This window comes from Haliotis asinina, chromosome 9 (assembly GCF_037392515.1).
Source record: "Haliotis asinina isolate JCU_RB_2024 chromosome 9, JCU_Hal_asi_v2, whole genome shotgun sequence".
NCBI classification, from domain to species: Eukaryota; Metazoa; Mollusca; class Gastropoda; order Lepetellida; family Haliotidae; genus Haliotis; species Haliotis asinina.
The window spans coordinates 34,574,057-34,597,939 of NC_090288.1; the positions used below are offsets into that span (position 1 = coordinate 34,574,057).

At 42.5% G+C, this 23,883-nt stretch overlaps 1 protein-coding gene across 1 annotated transcript; it reads right to left on the reverse strand.

The window, feature by feature from the left end:
* Positions 1 to 1,794: 1,794 nt before the first annotated feature.
* Positions 1,795 to 15,765, reverse strand: LOC137297408 (equilibrative nucleobase transporter 1-like). Its single transcript, XM_067829414.1, has 10 exons — positions 15,338 to 15,765; positions 10,184 to 10,230; positions 8,607 to 8,683; positions 8,117 to 8,209; positions 7,531 to 7,672; positions 6,952 to 7,158; positions 5,968 to 6,069; positions 3,611 to 3,800; positions 2,367 to 2,481; positions 1,795 to 1,905 (listed from the first exon to the last, which is right to left on the reverse strand). Exons 1-10 carry the CDS (start codon positions 15,763 to 15,765, stop codon positions 1,795 to 1,797), a joined length of 1,512 nt encoding a protein of 503 aa, XP_067685515.1.
* Between the last annotated feature and the right edge of the window lie 8,118 nt (positions 15,766 to 23,883).

Consider the following 23,883-nt stretch of genomic DNA (forward strand, 5'->3'; position numbering starts at 1 on the left):
AGGTATAGAGGGTTTCTGTAGGTTGGTGTGGAGAGCATTGTGTCATTGTAAGTTACCAGCAGTTATGCTGGAATTTCACATCAAAATGTATCTGTTTAAAACATTACTTAGCAGATGTGAATGATCTCAAACCGAATTAAATCTGTGATATCATATTTGTTTTCCAATCACGACGTTTTTACCTATCAGGAATCAATAATAATTCTTTGGCAAAGCCCAAATGCTTTGGGGGTAAAAACTCGACAAAATCCTTCTGAAGCAAAACCCATAACCCTTCCAGAGCAAACGCCAGACGAAACCGTTCCAGAGCAAACGCCAGACTAAACCCTTCCAGAGCAAACGCCAGACTAAACCGTTCCAGAGCAAACGCCAGACTAAACCCTTCCAGAGCAAACGCCAGTGAAAACCCTCCCAGAGCAAACGCCAGACTAAACCCTTCTAGTGCAAACGCCAGACTAAACCCTTCTAGAGCAAATGCCAGCCTAAACCCTTCCAGAGCAAACGCCTGACTAAACCCTTCCAGAGGAAAGCCCAAATGCTTCTAAAGCAAAGTTCAAACTCATCTGGAGCAAAGCCCGTGACCAAATCCCTTCTGGGGCGAAGACCAAACTGTTCCAGAGCACAACCCAAACCCTTCCAGAGCAAATTTGAGACAAAACCCTTCAAAAGAGAAGCCCAAATCCTTGAAGAACAAAGACAAAAAATACACCAGAGCAAAGAGCAAACCTTTCCAGAGCACGTTTGGTGTTACTTCTGAAATGTGACTTGATTAAGAATTTAAGAAACGTTGTAGAGGGTTCTGGCGTGCCTCAAAACACGAAACACAACTGGCACCAAGGTAGATGTTCTCGCTGACGGACTCCCTGCAGTCATTTTATATAGAGCTGCGAAACATTACATACTTCGATGTCAGTATTGTTCGCCACATGCTTCAGTGTGAAGCGCCACACCAACGCTTGGTTATTGTGTATGCTATATTACATAAGGAAATATCAAAGAGTTTCTTTGTTGTCGGAACGGAATAAGAGCATATCTTCCCCCATATGAGTATATCTGGAATCAGGATAATTCATATTGGATTCATATGAATATAACAACCATTTGAAAAAAATTATAAATATTAGAAAACAGAAACATGTGTTCAAGTACATGAAACTAAATTGAGACAAAATAAATGACGGAGCCGGTTTGTGTAAACAAACAGCTTCCACACTGACCCATCTTCGCCTGTCCAGGGTATTAGATATTATGACCGCCGAATTCCAGTGTTAAAGTATGTCAGTTATGATTAGTTCTAAGATCGCTTTCGGTGTGGTCCTGGGGCGGTGAAAGAACTTAAGACTAAAAACGAGATTTTGACTGAATACAAATCTTTATGACCGCGAATGATTTTAATGAGGTAAAATCGGACTCAAAAAGAAATTGGGTTGAAGTCGCTTTTAGAAGATATTCCAATAATGTTACAGATGGGGACAGTAAATATAACAATCGAACCCGAGGCTTCCGCTTCACGAGCGAACACTTTAACCACTGGGCTATCCCAGTCTGGATCAGAAGTATGAAACATCCTCGGTTCCTGGAAGGGTGTTTAAACCTGCGAATTATTTGTCTTTATCCTACATTTGTGTGAATACATGAGATGACATCAAGCCTTCATCCAAAAAGAAACAGCTGCTCCCTGTCTTATGTATCACAGACAGGGGATATTTAACGCTGGACAAGCGAAGATGGTTTTACATGATAATATACATTGCAACCAATGAGATCATATTTTTTAGGAAGCATCCAATGAGATCATATTTTTTCGTAGTGTCTCCTCGAACGTGAAGTCCGAGCACACGAGACATATTGATAGATGGGATGCACCAAAGTCAGCGCCGCCATTCCTGCCAGGAACTTGTTCACCTGAAAAAGAGCAAGGGAGTCAGTGAGTGTTGTTTTGTGCCGCTTTTAGCAACATCCCAAATATATCACGACGAGGGCACCACAAACTTGCTTCACAACGTACCCATGAGGGGAATCGAACCCAGGTCGTCGGCGTGACTAACGAACACTTAATCCACTAAGCTACCTAGGTTACAGAGACAAGCAAGTGACAAAGTCCCGTCAGTGATTACCCTATAAGAATCATCAAAGGTAAGTGAGATTCAAGCCCTGTATCTAAGCCATTCGCATGCTTTCCGGACGCCTTTTGGGACGCCTTAGGGACGCCATAGCGAATAGCATTGGCCACATGTACTCTCCCCGTCCCAGGACAATTAGACATTTAGTTAAGAAAATAACCTGAATTAAAATGAAGCTGGAAAAAGGAGTGGCTTTTAGCGACGTCATTTACGTTTCGGTAACCAAGGTTACACGGTTCTCACCGTGTCAAAGCCACTGGACTGGCTCCACATAAACAAGGCATACTGAAGGAAGGCCAGTGCGCCTGCGCTGATCAGGGAGGCGCTGTAGAGGATTCCGAATTGTTCAAGTGGAAATCTGAAATACAAGTTAGTGGCTCTTATCATTCCGAATCCGAAACACCTCTAGCTTCTGTAGCATAACTACGTGTATGGACCAAACACTGTACTCATTGTACCCAGTGTTATATGTACTGAACAGCAGAAGAAACGCAAGTTTCGAAAAGAATTAAATCTCATATAAGTAAGGGCTCATGTTTTTGTCTTCTTTTTAAAAACTTGCCAATAACCAGAGCTGCACTTCTTTACTGTTCTATATGATATCAATTTGGCTCTCCAATAGTCTTAAATTTGTGGAACTGAATCCAAACATTTGCTTCAGCGAGCTACAAGTTCTGTTTTGCATATTCCACAACAGAAACATGTTTTCTTATGTTATGTCACGTGTGGATATGCACCTCATAGATGCTATTAAATTTGGTGGGTTTTGTTTTACACCACTTTATCGAGAGATATCAGTAATGCGCTTCACAAATTGTGGGGAATCGAACCAGGGTCGTCGGCGTGATCAGCGAACACTTTAACCACCAGATTAACCCACATCCGCCGGAACCGTTATCGCTATGTAGGTTATGCATGGGTGTACAGACCCGTGACAAAATGTATTACGGCACTTGACGTAATTTCCATAGACATGTTATGTCAGTGTAGCATAACTAATTTTCATGAAGTGAGTTTAAGGTGGACCTTTGCAAAATTTGATTGGCAAATTGGAAACCATATCTGCTCTGCGGACATAATTTCAGTAAATTAACTGTTCAATTTTCCGCCAACTGTTTAACTAATGACATCACATTTATCAACTTGGTTCCACAATGCTCAATCCCATAAACGGCCATGTTAAAGGGGTTCACGGCACTGTACACATGTTGATAAAATTGTCGCCATTCGATAAATAAGCAAACGGAAAATTAAACATAAATTATGTGATTGTAGGTATGATGATTCCCCACAAATTTTCAAAATCTGACTTGGATCTTACAAAAATTAATTTCATGAAAATTACTTATGCCGCACTAAATTAAGTGTAAGTCCATGGAAATTACGTCAAGTGTCCGAATACTTTTTGCATGGGTCTGTATTGTATAACCCACATAGTGATCACGGTTCCTGTGCCCACTGCCCCAATGTGTTTGTGAGGTACTTACACGGCAATGAGAAATGACGATGCAGTGGCGTACAGGAACGCCCTAAACACCATGACTGCAAGGAACGTCACATACAACACATTTTCATCTGGACACAGCATCAGTACCGACACGAGCACAGCACTTAGTGACGTCATAGTCAGGGGTATGACAGACGCCCGTATTTTCCCTCGAAGTGGCCTCAGATCGTCTGAAACAAGTAACACAAGTAATTTATCGATATCTCTTCTCTATTACTCGTCACTTATTATATTATCGAGGTTATTTCTCGACAACTCGGTGCTTGTGTCACTCGTCATCACTCCTAACGTCTTTACGTCTCGTCACGTCTCTGCACTCGTTCACTTATCGATTATAATTCTCTAAGACTCGTACAATGTTATTTCTCTGCACTCGTCACTTATCGATTATATTTCTTTATAATTCGTCACTTCACAATGCTATTTCTCCACCACTCGATGCTTATGTCATTCGTCATCACCCTTCTTCTCAACCACTCGCCACGTAACAATATTTCTCTGAACTCTTCACGTAACGATGATATTTCAGTAGCACTCGTACTTCACCAATATAATTCGTCGTTACTCACCAATAGTCAAAATTTGAAGGGGCGTATTCTCACAAAATGTAATGACTTCAAATCCGTAAGTGTATGAAATCTAAATTTCAAAAATGCAGTAGCATTTCCGAATTTCCCATAATCCGAATACCGACCGATCCTTAGCCATTCACATGCAAAATGGCTTTCTTGAGCCTTACCAGAAATTTGCTTTACAGTTTTACATCGCGTTATAACTCTGCATCACGACTGAGTTGTAACAGTGAAACTAGGTCCCTTAAAATAACTTAGGTAACAGTCACGTAAACATTGAAAACATCAGTTTTAGAACGAGTCGTCTTTAAAGATGAACTTTGTTAATGTGTTAGTAGGTGAGTATGACTCTAACAATATTGCAAAACAATCATATCGAAGAACACAAGACAGTGAAATTCTTAAGGGGAATCAAACCCTGGTCTTCAGCGTGACGAGCGAACGCTTTAACTAGTCAAACACCCGTTGCAATTATGGGAGACTTCCACTTGTCTCAGCTGCTTCTCTGTTCACTTTACATCTGTGTCTCTAATACCATTGATACATTAATGTACATTTGGGAAATCCGCAGCCTCGGACTAAAGCTAAGTCTATGTCTGTATATAACTGAAACAATTAATTCCTTTTCAATTGAAAATGCGCCTCAATCAAAAGGGAGACTCGGGGCCTAAATTTTTAAAGCTCTCTTAGCACTAAGGTCGCCGTAAGTTAATCTTAATATAAGACACTTACGGCTATCTTAGCGGTAAGAGAACTTCCGAAAATCTAGACCCAGAGTGAGCTTTAGAGCTTAGCACTGCAGAAAGGGAAAGGCAGAATAAAAAAGTAGTTCAGTTCAGAGAGGCAGATTAATCGTAGCATTGCTGGAAATTTAAGTAAATACTTATCTATTTCATAAAACTTTTATCCAAGGTGTTATCACAATTGTACTTACACAAGTATGGTACGATATTCTCCCCATGAAGCTCAAAAACAAAATGCAGTCAATTGCCGAACTTTCTTGTACAATTTGACTGCCCTATATTAGCACATGTTTGAAAAGAAAGGGTTTGCAATTCAGGCTGATGCCTGCCATATAATTACACAATGAATTTGAACTACGTCCCTACGACCGCTGCTTCAAAATCCCTCTTCACAAAAACGTCATTACTTCCAAATCTTGTGTGCCATGCAATAACCAAATTCTAAAAACAATGTATGTTTTAACATTTCACTCCTTACCTATTTCAGGTTTTACTACGTGCATTGCTCTTTTGTGCATGAGGATTTTATATGTTTAAAACTGATGTATATAATGTATACAGCTCTTTTCAATCTTAGTGTGAGTGTTGGTGTAGCCTAGTGCTTAAAGCGTTAGCTCGTCCAGGTTTGATTCCCCACATGGGTTTTAATGCATGAAGCCCATTTCTGGTGTCCCCCGTCGTGATATTGACGGAATATTGCTAAAAGCGGTCTAAAACCAAACTCACTCACTCTTAATGTTACCATTGTGTCTTCGTACTGTCAATGAAATATTTTATGACTGTGGAATGTTCAACAGTGTTTATGAATGTAAACCAAATTCGCCCGTGGATAATAAAGTCTTATCTTATCTTACACGCTTACATAATAAATCTAAATCCAGCCCCTAAAGCACTGGGCGGAAGGGGAGGTAATGCTGTCCAGGGACTGTGAGAACGACAAGGAAGTCCGCAACATGAAGGGATACATCAGAACCGCCTCAGTCCATACAGACTGCCTTATGAACAAGTTCCCCAGGCCTCACCTCTGTAGAACTTCTTCGTGCCGTCGAAGACGAGTCCTGCTAACCAGGCGACGACGATGGCGGGCATGAGGGAGTAGAGGTGGACGTTGGTGTAGTAACTCACTGCAACATCAACGACAGCTTCAGAATAACGTTAGCATAGTGTTGTTACCGTTCATTGTGAACCAGGTTGAACCTACACGACACCATTAGAATAACGTCCAGGTAGTGTTGTTGCCGTTCATTATAAACCTGGTTCAACTTACAAGACAGGGCCCCGTTTCACAAAGCCCTCGCAAGCCTAAGGCCTCGTAACTGTTCTCGTAGCATTCGTACTTCCCATGTTACAGAATAGTAGTTACGAATGTTACGAGAAAAGTTACGAGATCTTAGGCTTACGAGAGTTTTGTGAAACAGGCCCCAGGGCCCCGTTTCACAAAGCTCTCGTAAGCCTAAGATCTCGTAACTTTTCTCGTAGGTCTTGTACCTGGCATACTGTAACATAGGAGGTGCAAATGCTTCGAGGAAAGTTACGAGATCTTAGGCTTACGAGAGTTTTGTGAAACGGAGCCCAGGTCTGCAGTAACGCACGAAACACACACAGTATCAACAGATGAACTGTAGTCCGTTTGGTTAAGAAAGGGGACCTAGCAGACTGATGATTTGTAATCTAACTGGAAAACTACTAAACATATAATACTCGACGAAACGCTGGTCATAATCAAAACGTCAGATTAACTCTGTGATTTTGCAGATTCTAGGGCCTAAAATAAAAAACGTGGATAAACAAAACGCCATGAAAATAGTGTATTGAAATGTCAGATACAGTCAGGTGTGCGAGAAAGGATGTGCACAAGATTATGAATAAATAACACTGTCAGCACATGTGCACGTGCCTCACGTACACCTGGCTGTTATTTTTTTGTTATGTATTTTGTTGTTGTTGTTGTTAAATTGCAATTCAACGGCCCGCTTTTGAGCCAAAAGGACTGCAGATAGTGCTACCTTTCTCTCTGTCCCTGCCGAGCACGTAGTTGAGCCAGGAGTTGAGTGACGAGACGAAGTAGGTGAAGTGGAGGTAGAGGGTACAGAACCAGACCAGGTGGAAGATGAAGATTGGGGTGAGCATGGATTGAACGATGCTGGTCTCGCTCTGGGAGGCTTCTATACTCAGCTCCTTCTCTTGCTCCTGGTTGGCGTTCACCTCGTCGTCTACAGTGAATTAGTGAGAAAGGCAGTCATTATGCGGTGAGGTGCAATGAGGTGGCAAAGTGTTTATGGTCGTATTTGATAGTGATGAACTCATTCAACAAAGAGTACTGTCTTCTGAGAGTCCACTGAGATATAGAACAAGGTAACAATTAACATTGAAACCCAACTACGACGGCAAACAGAAGAACGATCATCATTCCTGGAAAGAAACATTAGACCCACAAACCCAAACCCCACCCCAGCTTCCACCCTCGTCCACCTACCTGTCCCATTCCACAACATTGCATAATTTAACGATCAAGTCCATACCGGAGAGGGGGCGGTGGGATAAGCTAATGGTTGACTCACTCACTCACTCACTCACTCACTCACCGGGGTTGCCTTTGATCGGGGGTTTGTGTTTCTTGATGAACCAGCGGGGATAGATGATGAAGGTGCTGACGAGGACGGTGACGTTGAGGCCGCCCAGGAACAGGAAGGAGGTCTTGCGAGAGATGCCATTGTCAAACGCTATCTGGAACACAGAACCTGATTGTCTTGAACCTTGATAACAAGTGTACAAATGAAGTAGAACTTGGTTATGACAACACAATACCCGTGTGATGTTTCAGTACCAATGATCATTTGAGAAAACTCGCATCCATGACACAAACTGTCACTCCAATGGACCAACTCTTCAAGCACATTATGTCACCGTGGGGTGAGTGAGTAAGTCCTCCCCCGATTTCAGATGCAAGCTGTACCTTGATAAGATACTTCAAAGAGGCGACTAACAGCAATGGGGTGTCAGACTCGCTGACTTGGTTGGCACATGCCATCGTATCCCCAAATGCGTAGATCGATGTTCATGATATTTTTCACAGGATTGTCTTGTTCAGACATGATTATTAACACACAGCTGCCATATATTGCCGAGTGCAGCTTTAAAGAACGAAAAAACAACAAACAAACGAAGTACCTTGATAACCAGCAGGATGCCGGCCGAGGCATCGAAGGCTCCGTTGAGCAGACCAATGACCGCAGAACTATGCTTCGGAAACAGGTTGGAGATCTGACAAGGAAAACAGAGCTACACAATATCCTAACGGGGGTACAACGAAACGCTAATAAAACAAAAACGACGTGTACGTATGAGTATGGTTTTAGGCCGCAAACACCAAGCAAACTAATGGCTGACGTCACGTGCCATGCTCCACGCTCAACTGTTACCTGCATGTTACCTCCATGCCGTGATGACCCGAGAAGGTCCGGGGTAGAACAGGTCTTCAGCAACCCATGCTTGCCACGAAAGGCGACTATGCTTATCGTAAGAGGCGACTAACGGGATCGGGTGGTCAGGCTCGCTGACGTGGTTGCCTCATGTTTTACAGACCGCTGCCATATAGCTGGAATATTGCTAAATACGGCGTCTAAACTCACTCAGTCACGTGCAGTGTTGACGTTCTCACCTGTGTACTGGTCACCAACAGAGGTATGCCTCCTACACCTAAGAGTGTAAGCCCAGGGAAGACGAGCCACGGCAAATCTGAAGAACAGAGTCGAAACGATGCGCTTCACAGTATGGAAAGACGGCGAAGAAATCAATCCGGAAAGAACTTTTTAATTATAACTCGTCAGTTTTTAATCATAACCCGTTAGACCCTTCAAACAGGGTACCGATGTGAGACACCATCGCTTTGTCGTGACCAGGGAATACTTGAACCACGAGGATACTTCGTCACCCAAATAAAACAGGTTGCGACCTTGATACGCTAGTGAAAGAAAAAAAATCGTCATTCATCACGAATGACCGAAACTGTTACGGAGGCTGGCTTAAATCTGTTCTTTAAATGCTAGAGTTATGAAATGTAATGATCTTGGGTCGGGGTCGTGACATGCGCTACCATTGGCGTGGTTGACAACGTGTTTGCCACTTTGTCGTAATCTCTGTCATTAGCCTGAAAATTTTGTAATTGTGACAAATAAACCTTCTGGACAACTGACCCGTAGACAACCAGTCTCCAGAAACCAAACAACTTTTTGTCTTTCTCAACAGCTGATAAACGTGCCATTACGTCAGGTCCACAATATAACTGCTGTTCAAAATTTCGGCTTGACCTTGGTACAGCAGTTAAATGATCTATCAATTTGTTGTGGAACCATCATGGTTCTTTTTATTTTCACGTGATTTACAGGTGAAATGGTGATTTTTAGCAAATGAGGGGTCACGTGATTACACTGGGATGCACGTGGTTTCCTTGTGTGAATCACATCTGTCAGGGTCAGATATTTCAAGCATTTTTTTGGCTCAGAATATGTTTTCCACATTTCACGGTCAATAATGATAAAGTGGTGTGTTTCTAATTTATTTCAGTATATTATTCTGCGTAGCTTTATAATTATTAAGTGATAGGAAAGTAGGTATGGCATAGTTATAAGCCAATCTAGTTACATATACCCTGTTATAAAACAGTACATAAGTGGAGAGAACAGTATTTAGTGAGTGAGTGAGAGGGTGAGTGAGTGAGTGAGCGAGTTGGGCTTAACGCCACTTAGAACAGTATTCCATTATATGACCGCCCTCTTTATGGGAGGAAGGTCAGAGTGTAGGTCTTGCGACCTACAGTAGTGAAACGTGGATACGGAGCTAACTAACCCTAAACATAATCGGGGAGAGCCGGGATGCGAACTCGCAGCTCTAGACAGCTAAGTGCCTGATAACAATGTTCCAGCTGTTGGTGATTGAGTGAGTGAGTTTAGTTTTACGCCGCACTCATCAACATCCCAGTTATATGGCGGCGGCCAATTAATAATCGAGTCTGGACAAGACAATCCAGTGATCAATAACATGAGCATCGATCTGCCGAATATAGGGAACCGACGTGTCAACCAAGTCAGTAAGCCTGACCAAATGATCCCGTTAGTCCCCTCTTACGACAAGTATAGTCGCCTTAACTGCAAGCATGAGTTGCTAAAGGCTTGTTCTACCCCGGACCTTCACGGATCCTGTTAAGTCAGTAGACAAACTAATAAAACCGTCGCTTACCTTTGCTCTCAAATGCCAGCAAGAGAGACCCAGATATAAACAGTACACTGAAACAGAAATCAGGTGAATCGTTATATAAACATACATGTCTAGACAGGTAACTACACCAAAACGGTAACATATACAAACAAAATATTTATATAACAACATGTCTATCCGGGCCGACTTAACATGTATAGGTCTATCCATGGAAACCAGTGAGTGAGGCAGTTTAGTTTTACACCGCTTTTTAGCAATAATCCAGCAATATCACAAAAGGGGACACCAGAACTGGGCTTCTCACATTGTACCCACGTGTGGAATCGAACCTGAATTTTCGGGATGACGGGCGAATGCTTTAAGCACTAGGCTAACCCACCACCACTCCAGCTTTCACTCTACTGACATATAGTTGGGAGTGTGCTAACATTTTAATCAAACCTTAATTGACAGTATCCAAAAACTACGGACTGATAGACATTTTTAAAAAAATATATTGCTTTAAAAATAGCTTTTTAAAAGATGTCACCCGCTAGCATGATATGAATATTTGTCATGAACTTATGATACGCAAATAGCAACCGTGATTCTTTCTGGATGGTGCAGAGAGAACAGCAAATACCGCTGTGGGTGAGTGTAGTTTTACGCCGCACTCAGCAATATTCCAGCTATATGGCGGCGGTCTGTAAATAATCGGGTCTGGACAAGAAAGTCCAGTGATCAACAGCATGAGCATCCATCTGCGCATTCCGACCCGATGGCATGTCAACCAACTCAGAGCCTGACAACCTGATACCCTTACTGGCTTTTTTCCTACGACGACACCACTGTATGTAATGTCGTTTGCGGTCATATTGTTGAGATACTGATAGAAAAGGCGTCAACCCAACTAAATACTGTTTCTTTCAATACATTTTTCGGCGGCGTGTAGCCTACTGGATAAAGCATTTGCTCGTCACGCCGATGGCCCGGGTTCGATTCCCCACATGGATACGATGTGTGAAGCCAATTGCTGGTAAAATTGCTGGAATATTGCTAAAAGCGGCGTACAACTCAAGTTATTCTTCTATTTCCCCTAAGACTATACTGTAAACGCAATACTGAGTAACTAACATACGATGATAAATGATCCTTTGGCTTCAAACGACTTCACTGCATGTGTGCTTAGTATGGTACACAGTAAGCAGATGCCGGCATCTCTGTCGTGATTGTCAGGCAAGATCGCTACTTAAATATTTGCTGAGCCATCGCTGAAAGACCTGTTTGCCTGAAACGTCAAACATGTGATAATCTGGATGTATAAATTTATAAGAAGTTGACCTACCATTGTCTTCTTGTTATTCAAGGTCGTGTCGGTAGCTCTTTGAAAGAGATTCATATTGTTTCAGTTATATCACGGTGTATTATTTTAATGGATGGAATGAGTGAGTGAGTGTGTTTAGTTTTACGCCGCACTCGGCATTATTCCAGCTATATGGCGGCGGTCTGTAAATAATCGAGTCTGGACCAGACTATCCAGTGATCAACAACATGAGCATCGATCTGCGCATTCCGACCCGATGGAATGTCAACCAAGTCAGAGCCTGACATTGTACATTGTATCGTATGACAAAAGCATGGGGGGGGGGGCATGTCTATACACCATAGTAGCAATTCGGAAGGTTGTAGAAAAATACATGTGTACACCAGCATGAGAGCGCGACATGCTGAATGACCTTGACCTATGACATGGCTGTTACACAACTGTACGTGTTGCTTTGGAGCTTTCTGTCCTCCGAGGGGGTTAGATAAGAGGTTAGAACGGGTTTCATAGTAAACCTTGACGCAAACAGTTTCACCTGAATTCTCTTGCAGATAGAGACCTGAGAGCTTCAGCCTTGTATATACAGCGGGTGTAGCTTTTCGGTAAAGATGGGGTGCATTTTGTCATTTTGCAATTCTAGTACCGTATATATTTTTTAAAATAAACATATATCAAGAGATAGTTATGTTGTTGTCCCACTTTCCATGTACCTGTCTGATGATCCATACATTATGCGAAGATATACTCGTTTAGGATACCTTCACCCCTACCTCACACTTCGTGTAGATGTGTGAATATATTTTTACGCCGCTTTTAGCAATATTCAAGCAAAATCATGGCTGAAGGAAACCAGACCTGGGTTTCACACATTGTACCCACGTGGGGAATCCAACCCAGTTTTTAGCGTGACGAGCGGACGGTTTAACCATTAGGCTATCCCAAGGTCCCTTGTGTACGTGTAAGTCAAGGTTAAAGTATGGGAGTTACAACAGACTTAGCTGAGATCCTTCTGGACCATCCGCTTTGCTTTAATTTGTCGTGGTGATGTACCACTGTACATAACGTCTGCAGTGATAAGTGAGAATAATATTCCATTTGTATCACAGCATGTGAGAACAGTATTCAGTTATATCATGGCAAGTCAGAAAATATGTCTGTTCTATCACGGAATGTGAGAATAATATTCAGTTCTATCACATCAAGTCAAAAAATAACTGTTCTATCATTTAAATCCGAAAACAGTTCTGTTTTATTAAGGCACGTGAGAATAGCATTTCAGTTATATCACGGTAAGTCAGAAAATATTTCTGTTCTTTCTGTGTCTGTTATCACTTCAAGTCAAGGCATGTGAGAATAGTTTTCAGCTTCATGGTGGTAGATGGGCACTAGCGGTATTCTTCTGCTCTTTCAGAGACCTGGTGCTACATTTCAGGTCAAATCCATTTATCTCTTTATCTTGTTTTATCGCAAAAAGGACAGCCTGAAAGTTGTTTAAGGTCTTTGAGCTCGCTCGCCAAGGACACACCGGTACAACTGACACAGATTCTAAACCATACCAAAAATACAAGAAAACTGAAAGTGTGCGAAGAAAGGCAACTTTTCCCAGTTTACGGATATTTTCTATGGTATGCACACCTGAGGTTAAATTAGGTTTAGGGTATGAAATATTCGTATAATACACAATGCCCTCATATGACCATTCAACATTGTTAATTGTTAATACATTAGATGTCGTAATTGTCAGGTTGCTTTGCTGTATCACGAAGTCTGGCTTACAGACCGAAGAGTTTCACATTCAGCAAGTATATTGTGCTAGGCTGCATACATTCACTACTGGTTCAAATAGAAAGTGTTTTAAAATATATTTACCCCTTATCACGGAACAAGAAGAAATTGTTAGAAATGTTTCCGTTTGCTTTGTCATATGGAAAAGGGTTCTCGGTATATTGCTTTCTACTTCTAATCCTACCGGGTACCCGTTGTACAGCTTGGTGTTCTAAGGGTGATTGCTAGGTATGTTTCAGATTCGGGCAGGACCGAAGCCCCAGAATACCCCACGATTCAAGCTGCCGACGTAGTGAGTGACTGGGTATACTTTTACGCCGCTTAGCGAATGCTTTAACCACTAGGCTACCCCACCAACCAGGCGAACGTAATTTCCCACCCTGCCACAGTCACTGCCTGGTATTGTTCCACAACCTGTCACGTGACACGTGCGCATACTCAAACTTACACATACCAACCATCGTCACTCCTATTACGGCTTCAAACCGTCCCTTACCAAACCAAGGCCAAGTTCCTCAAAGTGATCGTCGGGCTAAGGCAATCGTAACTCCCATACATAGACTTACGACTACCGTAGCGCTTCCATCTCTCTGTGGAACGTGGCCCAGGGTACCACAGGTACAGAAGCTCACCTTCATCTATAAATATAAGAAAGGGGTGACAAATGTTTCAGACTGAATGATTTGTATAAAACAATTTGATATGAATATTTTAAGTTGTCAGAAAAGGTCTGTGCTCATTTTTGAAAAATCACTTATTAATAATATTAAGCTGACAAAACAATAGTGATCACTGATTTCGCTGCTACTATGAGTGAGTGAGTGAGTGAGTTTGCTTTTACGCCGCTTTAGCAATATCACGCCGGTGGACCCCAGAAATAGGCTTCACACATTGTACCCATATGGCGAATCGAATCCAAGTCATCGGCGTGAAGAGGGGGCGCTTTAACCATTAGGCTACCCACCGTCCCTGCTGCTTCTATGATGGCAGTGTCATTCATGTGGACAGACACGCAAAACTGCTTCTTTTAATATGATGCTAGATTCTGATGTTAGGCAATAAAAAATTTATCATTCATCGGGGTTTTTTTTCGCAGCGAGTCTAATCCTAAGTTGTTCATCATCAAATTGATGTACAATGATATCAGTTTGTTTCTTGAGTAGCGTCACTATTTGGTACTATTTGGTCACTATTTGGTCACTATTTCTTGAGTAGCGTCACTATTTGGTCACTATTTCTTGAGTAGCGTCACTATTGATACTATATATACGATGTCAAGCATCAGGTCAACCTCCCACCCAATCCCGTTAGTCGCCTCGCAGACCAAAATTGCTAAAGACCAACTGTAACCCGATTCCATTAGGTCCGCATAATGAAGTTCAGTATGTTCTACTCAGTGCATAAACAATTATCCGATGAACTGTACACGACATGTATGTAACATATCCTGTAGTCAAATCATGGTATACACTTTCAACAATTCCAGCAATTTCCGAAACTCACGCAGAAAGTGGTTGGCATTCGGTGTCCATTTTTCGTCTTTTACACGCACCAGACATTTTGGGTCATATTTATCAAACAACCTAAAGCATTAAGCACGTTTTTCGACAACCCCTTATTGTCTTCAGATCAGGAATTCAAGCTGAAAGGACACACTCTGTACTCAGCTGATGCAGACAAAGCAATATAAACATATACTCGTAATGTCAAGGAATAATCCTCGAACCATGGTAAGTACTTAAGGAGTGAGTGAGTGTAGTTTTACGCCGCTTCAGCAACATTCCAGCAATATCACGACGGGGTACACCAGGGACGTACTTCAAACACTGTACCCTTGTTGGGAATCGAAAGTGGTTCTTTGTTCGGGAAGAGACAGAAATAACGTCAGTAGAGGAATCAGAGTGTGAGTGTATTTTTACGCCGCGTTCAGCAATATTACAGCTATAGGATGGCGGCTTGCAAATAATGTCAGTATAGAAAGTAGGCACAGGAACAATACACATGATCACAGCCGAGTTGAGGGTGTTCAGAACAGATTTGGGGAGAATACGATGAAAAGATGATCGAAAATGTAAATATAGGCTCACGTGGACAACATCCTGGTGACTCGAGTTCCATATTTAAAGTTGATTTGTCCTGTGACGAGTGACGACAGCGAACTTACACAGGAGGCGATAGTAAACACGAGATCAAACTTTCCGTCCTGAGCGTGGCAGAAGATACCAGTGTCCTGACCGCTGTCATCTTGGAAAATCCAGGAATCATTGAATTCTCCATGCCCTGAAGTCTTGTTGGGATCGGTTGTTGGGGTCTCACACAAATCAGCATAGACTTCCTCATATTTGAGAACGTACACCAGGGAAGCCCATCCATACATGACACCGCAAAACACAAGACATTCGAAGACCACCCACGTGAGGTATAACAAACGTTTCCATAACGGCAGAAGCTGTGGTCGTTCCGGTTTCAAGAGACGCAACGTCTCTGTGCTGTCAATCGTGCTGCAGGAGTCCATGGCGGTGGAATCTAGTTCAGAGGATCAAGTGTGTCAGACTCATAGCACAGAATACTCCCCCGGCATGTGTTTAAATACACGAATCGTATTGCCCACTGTGTGAGCCTGTCGCTGAATACACGGTCAGCTGTCTACTTGAAGTAGGTCTATAGGGTCAAAGATATACCAGGGAGATCGAAGTGACCTACATTTAAGGTTGTCATTAGCTTGACATTATGTTGAATGCTTGTAGATAAGCCTTGGCGATTGAAAGTGTAAGAAGATTTATGCCGAAAATATTGACTGAGGTATAATGTTATGCAACGACATTGCAGCAAATATTGACTGAAGTATACTGTTATGCAACGAACGAAAGCACACTCAGTAGAGCCTGGGCGTCTCAGCTCTCACGGATTACCTTTCTCATTCTATAATGGGAGGGGCGGTGGGGTAGACTGATTAACATTAAGTTGCTGAAATATATCTGCATCAATAAATAGGTCGTAGAAATCCGCACAATAAATCAATTCATGTCTAATCCAGTGTTACGGGGTTGTGGGGTAGCCTGGTTAAAGCGTTCGCCCATCACGCCGAAGACCCGGGTTCAAGTCCCCACATGGGCACAATGTGTGAAGACCATTTCTGCTGTCCCCGCCTCGACATTGCTGGAATAGTGCTAAAAGCGACGTACAACTAAACTCACTCACATAACGCCGTGGTATACTATAACTACGTGAACACACACGTAAAACAGCGTGAAAACAGCAGGTGCGTTCTTTCCATGCTGAAGGCCAAGAATGTAAACAGACCTGCTCTGTACCACAGGGTCCACGAACTTGTGTTGTTATTGTGATTTTATAAATAATAATAATAATAATAATAATAATAATAATAATAATAATAATAATAAGACCGCCTGACCAGAAGGATCATGTCTGATAACAGAGCACACCACCCTCGTTCCTCTCTTAATCGTTTATATATGCCAATCAATTCTGGAGGTCGGGGTTTGATTAATGTGGAAGCTCTTCATGACAGAATGTTATTGTGTACTTTTGCACATATTTATTTGTCAGATGATCCTCTGGTGATGCACGTCAAGATTCATGATGAAAGCAAGGAATTCCACAGCTACTTTAAGCGTGCCAAGGTTGTTGGACACAATTTGAAATTTGAAGTTGATTTTGTTGATGGCGATGTACTGCTGGACGGTACAGTGATGGGAGTAAACCAGGTGAAGTCTTTCACCAAGTCTGCCCAGAGTCGGTCCTTTGTGGAGAAGCTGTCTGAGAAGCCATTGCATCGTGTGTATATGCAGTGTGTGGAACAGAACAGCAATCCAACCGACTCCTTCGCCTGGATGAAGTCGGCTGGTCTCAAATGTGAAACTGAGGGCTTCCTTTTTGCTGCTCAGGACCAGTCACTTCCCACTCGCAATCGCCAGAATGTGATTCTTAAAGAAAATATCAATATGAAATGTCGTCTTTGCAATGAATTTACAGAGACTGTCCAACACCTTGTCAGTGGATGCCCTTCCTTGGCACAAACAGCATATCTTAAAAGACATGATGGCATGGCTCACTGCTTTTATTATCGTCTCCGCCATGCCTGTGGCTTTGACTCTGAGGTCCATCCATGGTACGACCCTGAACATGTTCAGGGAGTCCTGGAAAATGATGCTTTAAACTTCTCTGGAATAGGCCAATATACAGCCTGAGACGAATTCCAGCCAACAAACCTGATCTTGTCCTTTTTGATAAAGCCAATGAACTTATTTATATCATAGAATTTTCTGTCCCTTTTGACAGCAATGTGATTGGCAAGATTCAGGAAAAGCATGATAAATATGCGGACCTCGCCTTTGAAATGTCTCGCTTGCATCCCAAGTACACTGTCGTCAGGCTCCCCATTGTTCTCGGTGCCCTTGGTTTGGTACCTCCTGATCTCTTGGCGCAGATGAGGAGAGTGCCCGGGTTCTCCACCGGGAGCACAGCCCTTCTGACAATCTGGGTAATGCAGAAGGCTGCAGTGTTGGGGAGCCTCCATATTCTCCGGAAAGTTCTTGGTGGGTTCGACTAGGCAGTGTTTCCTGGGAGAAGTCCCATTTGCTGTCTGGGCTGCGTGTAGAGGGGGTGAGGGCCCTGAGCTGATGATGAGCTTGACCAGCCTGACTGTGCCAGGATCACCCAAACCCTCTCTGCTGCATTTCTATCTCAATCTGTAAAATAATAATAATAAAATAAATAATAATGATAAATATGCGGACCTCGCCTTTGAAATGTCTCGCTTACATCCCAAGTACACTGTCGTCAGGCTCCCCATTGTTCTCGGTGCCCTTGGTTTGGTACCTCCTGATCTCTTGGCGCAGATGAGGAGAGTGCCCGGGTTCTCCACCGGGAGCACAGCCCTTCTGACAATCTGGGTAATGCAGAAGACTGCAGTGTTGGGGAGCCTTCATATTCTCCGGAAAGTTCTTGGTGGGTTCGACTAGGCAGTGTTTCCTGGGAGAAGTCCCATTCGCTGTCTGGGCTGCGTGTAGAGGGGGTGAGGGCCCTGAGCTGATGATGAGCTTGACCAGCCTGACTGTGCCAGGATCACCCGAACCCTCTCTGCTGCATTTCAATTTTTAATCTGTAAAAAATAATAATAATAATAAATAAACTTTAATAAGGTCAGTGAAAAGGATAAGATCACTTGCCCGAACAGAAACAGAGATCATGAAATAAGCAGAAATCCAATAACATAAAGATACCCTAGCAACTGGTGGCTTCCTCCTTTTTGTCCCTGGCTACTAATCACGTCTCCCGGTCGCTATGAGCAGGCTTTACAAACTGAATAATTGTCAAGCCTTCCTAAACACACGCTTATCGTACAAATAACAATTGCCTCAAGCAATAACTGCAATACTTATTAGTAATGACAGTACGAAATCGGTCCAGGACACCATCCAGATCATTCGGCTCTACGTGCTGAGCAGCCACTCAACACAGCTTCTGACTCGGCCGGTCATTCACGTCCAGCTCCTCATTCGATTCTTTTCTCAGTACTTATTTTTACAGTTTACCTTCATTGAACTAAGAAGAACATATAGGAACGTTTCAAACTTCCGAATAATGACTTGATGACCATGTAGTTCACCTATATGCATTTTATGGTGTTTTTCGAATTCTACCTAACAAAACCTCCATTGAAACTATTATGAAGAGAGGTGAGTGAGTATAGTTCTATGCCGCTTTTAGCAACATCCTAGCAATATCACAACAGAAATGCGCTTCAATACATTGTACCTACATGTGGAATCGAACCCGGTCTTCAGCGTGACAAGCGGATGCTTTCCTTAGTAGGCTTCCCCACCGACCGTAAGAAGATTAAGCCTTTGATGAATTTAACTGATACAGAACATGAAGATCCCTAGCAACATTGGAGTATTTGGATCTGTGAATAATAAAATCTTTAATTAATTTCATAAACAAAAACGATCCGCAAATGGTCTGTCCGGTATATCTTTGCACAGCCGCCATACAGCTGGAATAATGATGAGTACGGCGTAAAACCAAACTCACTCACTCAATCTCTCACTTTGCACAGGTATACATACAGTGTCACCACGGGTCACATGAGACGAACATGCATTCAGTACGCGTTAAAAGAGTCACGCGGATCTCGTTATATCCAATCAGCAGGCATCATGCGTTGAATTGTATTGCGTTGAATTGTATTGCGTTGAATCTCAACCAATTAGCAATGTAATGGTCTCATAGAAAAGAATTTTAGGTGCATGATAATACATGACCAAAGTACTGTTGTGCTAGTTTCGGGATAGAAAAGTATGCACTTTGAGGAGTTCAGAAAATTTAGCATCGTACACGAGGAACACACAGTTGAAATAGGCACTGAGGTGTTTAAAAACTGTTTGCGTTCTTCAAAAAACGCTCCTTGCTGTTAAACGCCGCACCCACAAGAATCTCACTAAAGCATATGTTACTGAGGACGTGTATCAACACAGAATCCTCACGGTGTATCTGCATGGAGTGAGTGAGTTTAGTTTTACGCCACTCACAGTGATATTCCAGCTATATGGCGGCGGTCTGTAAATAATCGTGTCTGGACGTCCGTAGACCCCAAGACCTGCGTTATGGCGAGGGATGATTGTATTAGACATACCTATCAGGTTTAAGATGGCTGTCTATGAGATGGATTGAAAATATGTCGTACTTATCTAGCGGAAGTTGAAGGAAAATTATTTACACGTGGGTGAAGATGGTTTTCATGATTATCAAAATAGAATTCTACTCTATGTATGAATATTATTCTTGCAGCATTTGATTAACATGTAAGTCAACGGAAATTTCACTAATGATGACTCACTTATGGCCAACTACTGTATCTTGCCAGTATCATACTCATTTGACATTTGACGTCTGTTCAGGCCGGGGACCTATGAAGTATTACATCTGCTGTTACAAGTGTATCGGTGTTATCTTATTTCGTTGACCATGGTGACGTCATACAGCTTATCGAGAGAGAGTTCTGGTTATCTAATGAACACGTGAAGATCCGGGTTAGTACCCCATACCTGTAGTACAAGCGTCTAACGTGATCATAGGCGCTCGACTCTGATATATTTGGAAGTATGACCTAACTGTATAAGATATACCTTATATATTAGGTCATACTTACAAATATATCAGAATCGAGCGCCTATGAACGGGTTCTGATGGTCACACTCGCAGACTTGTTTTATTTTTATTTATTTATTTATTTATTTATTTATTTATTTAGTATTTTTTTTTTTTTTTTTTTTTTTTTTTGGGGGGGGGGTGTTTATGTTTTTTCAATCGCGAGATATGTCTTCAGTGCTTTACAAAGTTCTTTGTATATATATTATTTATATAAGAAGCAAAGGGACACACAAAACCAGGAGACGGCAAACTATGACACAGTCCTTTGATGACACACATCGTGTGCCAAGTTGATTAGATTTAAATATCAAGACAAAACGAAGCACGCGACTAGATGACATCGAAATATCGCAAGCAAGAAGTTGTCATCTATAAGTCGTATGCTTCATTTTTACTCATTAAGTACCGATCAAATAATTTACAAAGACACAACAATCTTATTGCCGTATTTCCTCCGATACTCGACCGGTGATAAAGAAAACAACGTCCCATATAATTACTTCATATCATTTTCCTGCCTAAGAATTTAAGACTAAAAAGGAGATAAAAAAAATACAACTGTGAATAAAATGTTCCAATCTGTCGAATTCCAGTTGATTTTAAAAATCAACTCCTCTTGAAGGACGCAGTAGACTCTATAAAGCAAATAGTAACCCATCACCCTTGACATAAAATGCGGGAAATTATGCACGCACGCACGCACGCACGCACGTAGAGAAAATGTAACACTGACATAATGTGATAATAGGTTTTACTTACACTGAGACGATTCTGACGACCCTGGTTCCCAAATGAAATGTTATTTGTCCATTGATTAAAGCGAATGCACTAGACACGCTGGAGGCGACGTTGAACACCAGGTCCAGGCGCCGCTCCTGAAAGGCACAATAGACGTCATGTAAGCCGCCATCATGCAGAATTTGCGACTGGTTTTCCACTGTCGCTAGAATTGAATCATTTACAGGTATCCTCACGTCACACAGATCGAGGTATATCTCTTCCGTTTTGAAGATGTACACCAGCGACGCCCACCCACATGGTAATCCAGAGAACAGTAAACATTCCAGCGTTGACCATACCAGAAACAAAACCGCCTTCCATGAGTGAACGGCGTCGTTTCCACTTTGTGACTTGTCGTTGCCACTTTGTGGCTTGTCGCACACATTTGAAAGGGAAGAAGACTCCATACGTGCAATTCGTCTCCAACCGCCACGTATTCTCGGTAAAGCAACTAGTCTAGTCAAACGAGGTATGGTAGTGTCCCTATAGGGTGCAACAAGTACCACTACGAGCTTATCAACGAGTCCATGTGCCGTGGTTGTCAATTTCAAAACACTGCATGAGGTTAACCCACAATCCTGCACGTGCAACGTTCATATTTTACAACGATTCAATTTGGCCGGGAATATTTTGCCATGTGAAAAAAATAAAGTCCGTGCTTCTTGCTCTCTGTTCTTTCATATGGTCACGGTAAGTTGGTCAGCATTCTGACGGCCATGTGAGCGTGATGGGAGCTTAAAGCGAAGCATGTCAGTTTGCTTGTTAGTACGTTTCTTTGTTTGTTGTTTGATGACACATATTCCAAATACACGTAAGTGGTTTGAAAGTGATCGAGTCAGAGCCATATATTACAAGGCTTAGAGTGAAGGAGTGAGTGTGTGTGTGAGTACGCCGCTTTTACCAACATTGCAGCAAGAGCCCGGTGGGGAACTCCAGAAATGGGCTTCACATATTGTAACCATGTGGGGATTCGCACCCGGGTCTTCAGTGTGACGAGCAAACGTGCTAACCAATAGGCTATCCCATCGCCCATAATTATTACCATAGAATGGCACCATGCCATAAACGTGCCCACGTCTCGCAAATACAAAAGATGGCGGACATGTCCTTCTGACATCCAAGGAGTTGAAATCGCAGACAGAATCAAGTGTCATCCTTTGTTTGTACCACATACTCTGAGGAACCAGGGTCTAAAGAACCAAAGACCAGCATGAATCCTATGGACTTGCTCGATACAGTCGCGTTCCACGAAAGCATGTGTTGCTCAGGACATGTATCAACACGCAAACCCCACGGTGTAGTGAGTGAGTGAGTGAGTTGAGTTTTACGCTGCAATCAGCAATATTCCCGCTATATGGCGGCGGTCTGTAAATAATCGAGTCTGGACCAGACAATCCAGTGATCAACAACATGAGCATCGATCTGCGCAATTGGGAACCGATGACATGTGTCAACCAAGTCAGCGAGCCTGACCACCCGATCCCGTTAGTCGCCTCTTACGACAAGCTGAGTCGCCTTCTATGGCAAGCATGGGTTGCTAAATATCTATTCAGTTTAGAATGTATACATAATTGTATCGTCTTAGAGAAAGTATTGATGTATCGACGTATCTTGGCATCCCTAGTATTAATACATGCACATAGTGCTTAATCAGTTGTCATTTGATAACTTAAAAATCAGCCAAAGATGAATGAAAATTATGCACACATTATACTCAGTTTATACACATTATTTTTGCAAAAGTTAATTAACATGTAAGTCCATGGGAATTTCACTAATGATGAATTGAGTGATTGAGTGAGTGAGTTTAGTTTTACGTCGCACTTAGCAATATTCCAGCTATATCGCGACGGTCTGTAAATAATCGAGTCTGAACCAGCCAATCCAGTGATCAACAACATGAGCATCGATCTGCGCAATTGGGAACCGATGACATGTGTCAACCAAGTCAGCGAGCCTGACCACCCGATCCCGTTAGTCGCCTCTTACGACAAGCTGAGTCGCCTTCTATGGCAAGCATGGGTTGCTGAAGGCCTATTCTACCCCGGGACCTTCACGGGTTCCCACGGTGTATCTGCATGGAGTGAGTGCGTTTAAATGTAAACCGCACACAGTAATATTCCAGCTATATGGCGGTGGTATGTACATAATCGAGTCTGGACCAGACAGTTCAGTGATCTGAATCATGAACATCGTTGTACGTAAATGTAAATGTGCTTGGAAACAAGTAACATGATTCAAACAACTGTACAGTGTGCTACAAATACACTCGCTTTGTTCCAATTAGTCTCTCTGTAGATATAACCCGTGAAGGTCTGGGATAGAATATATAGGTCTTCGGCAACTCATGCTTGTCACAAAAGGCGACTATGCTTGCCATAAGAGGCGACTAACGGGATCGGGTGGTCAGACTCGCTGACTTGTTTGACGCATGTCATCGGTTCCCAATTGCGCAGATCGATGCTCGTGCTGTTGATCACTGCCTGGTCCAGACTCGATTATTTACAGACCGCCGCCACAAGACTGCAATATTGGTGACTGTAAACCAAAAGTCACTGTGTTCTGTAATCTGATTGGTTGAAAAACATGATCAAATGGTATTAGATTCCCGGACACTGTAAGACTATTCACTGCGTATTTACACGTAAACAATTGTTTTGATGTGTCATCAACAGTG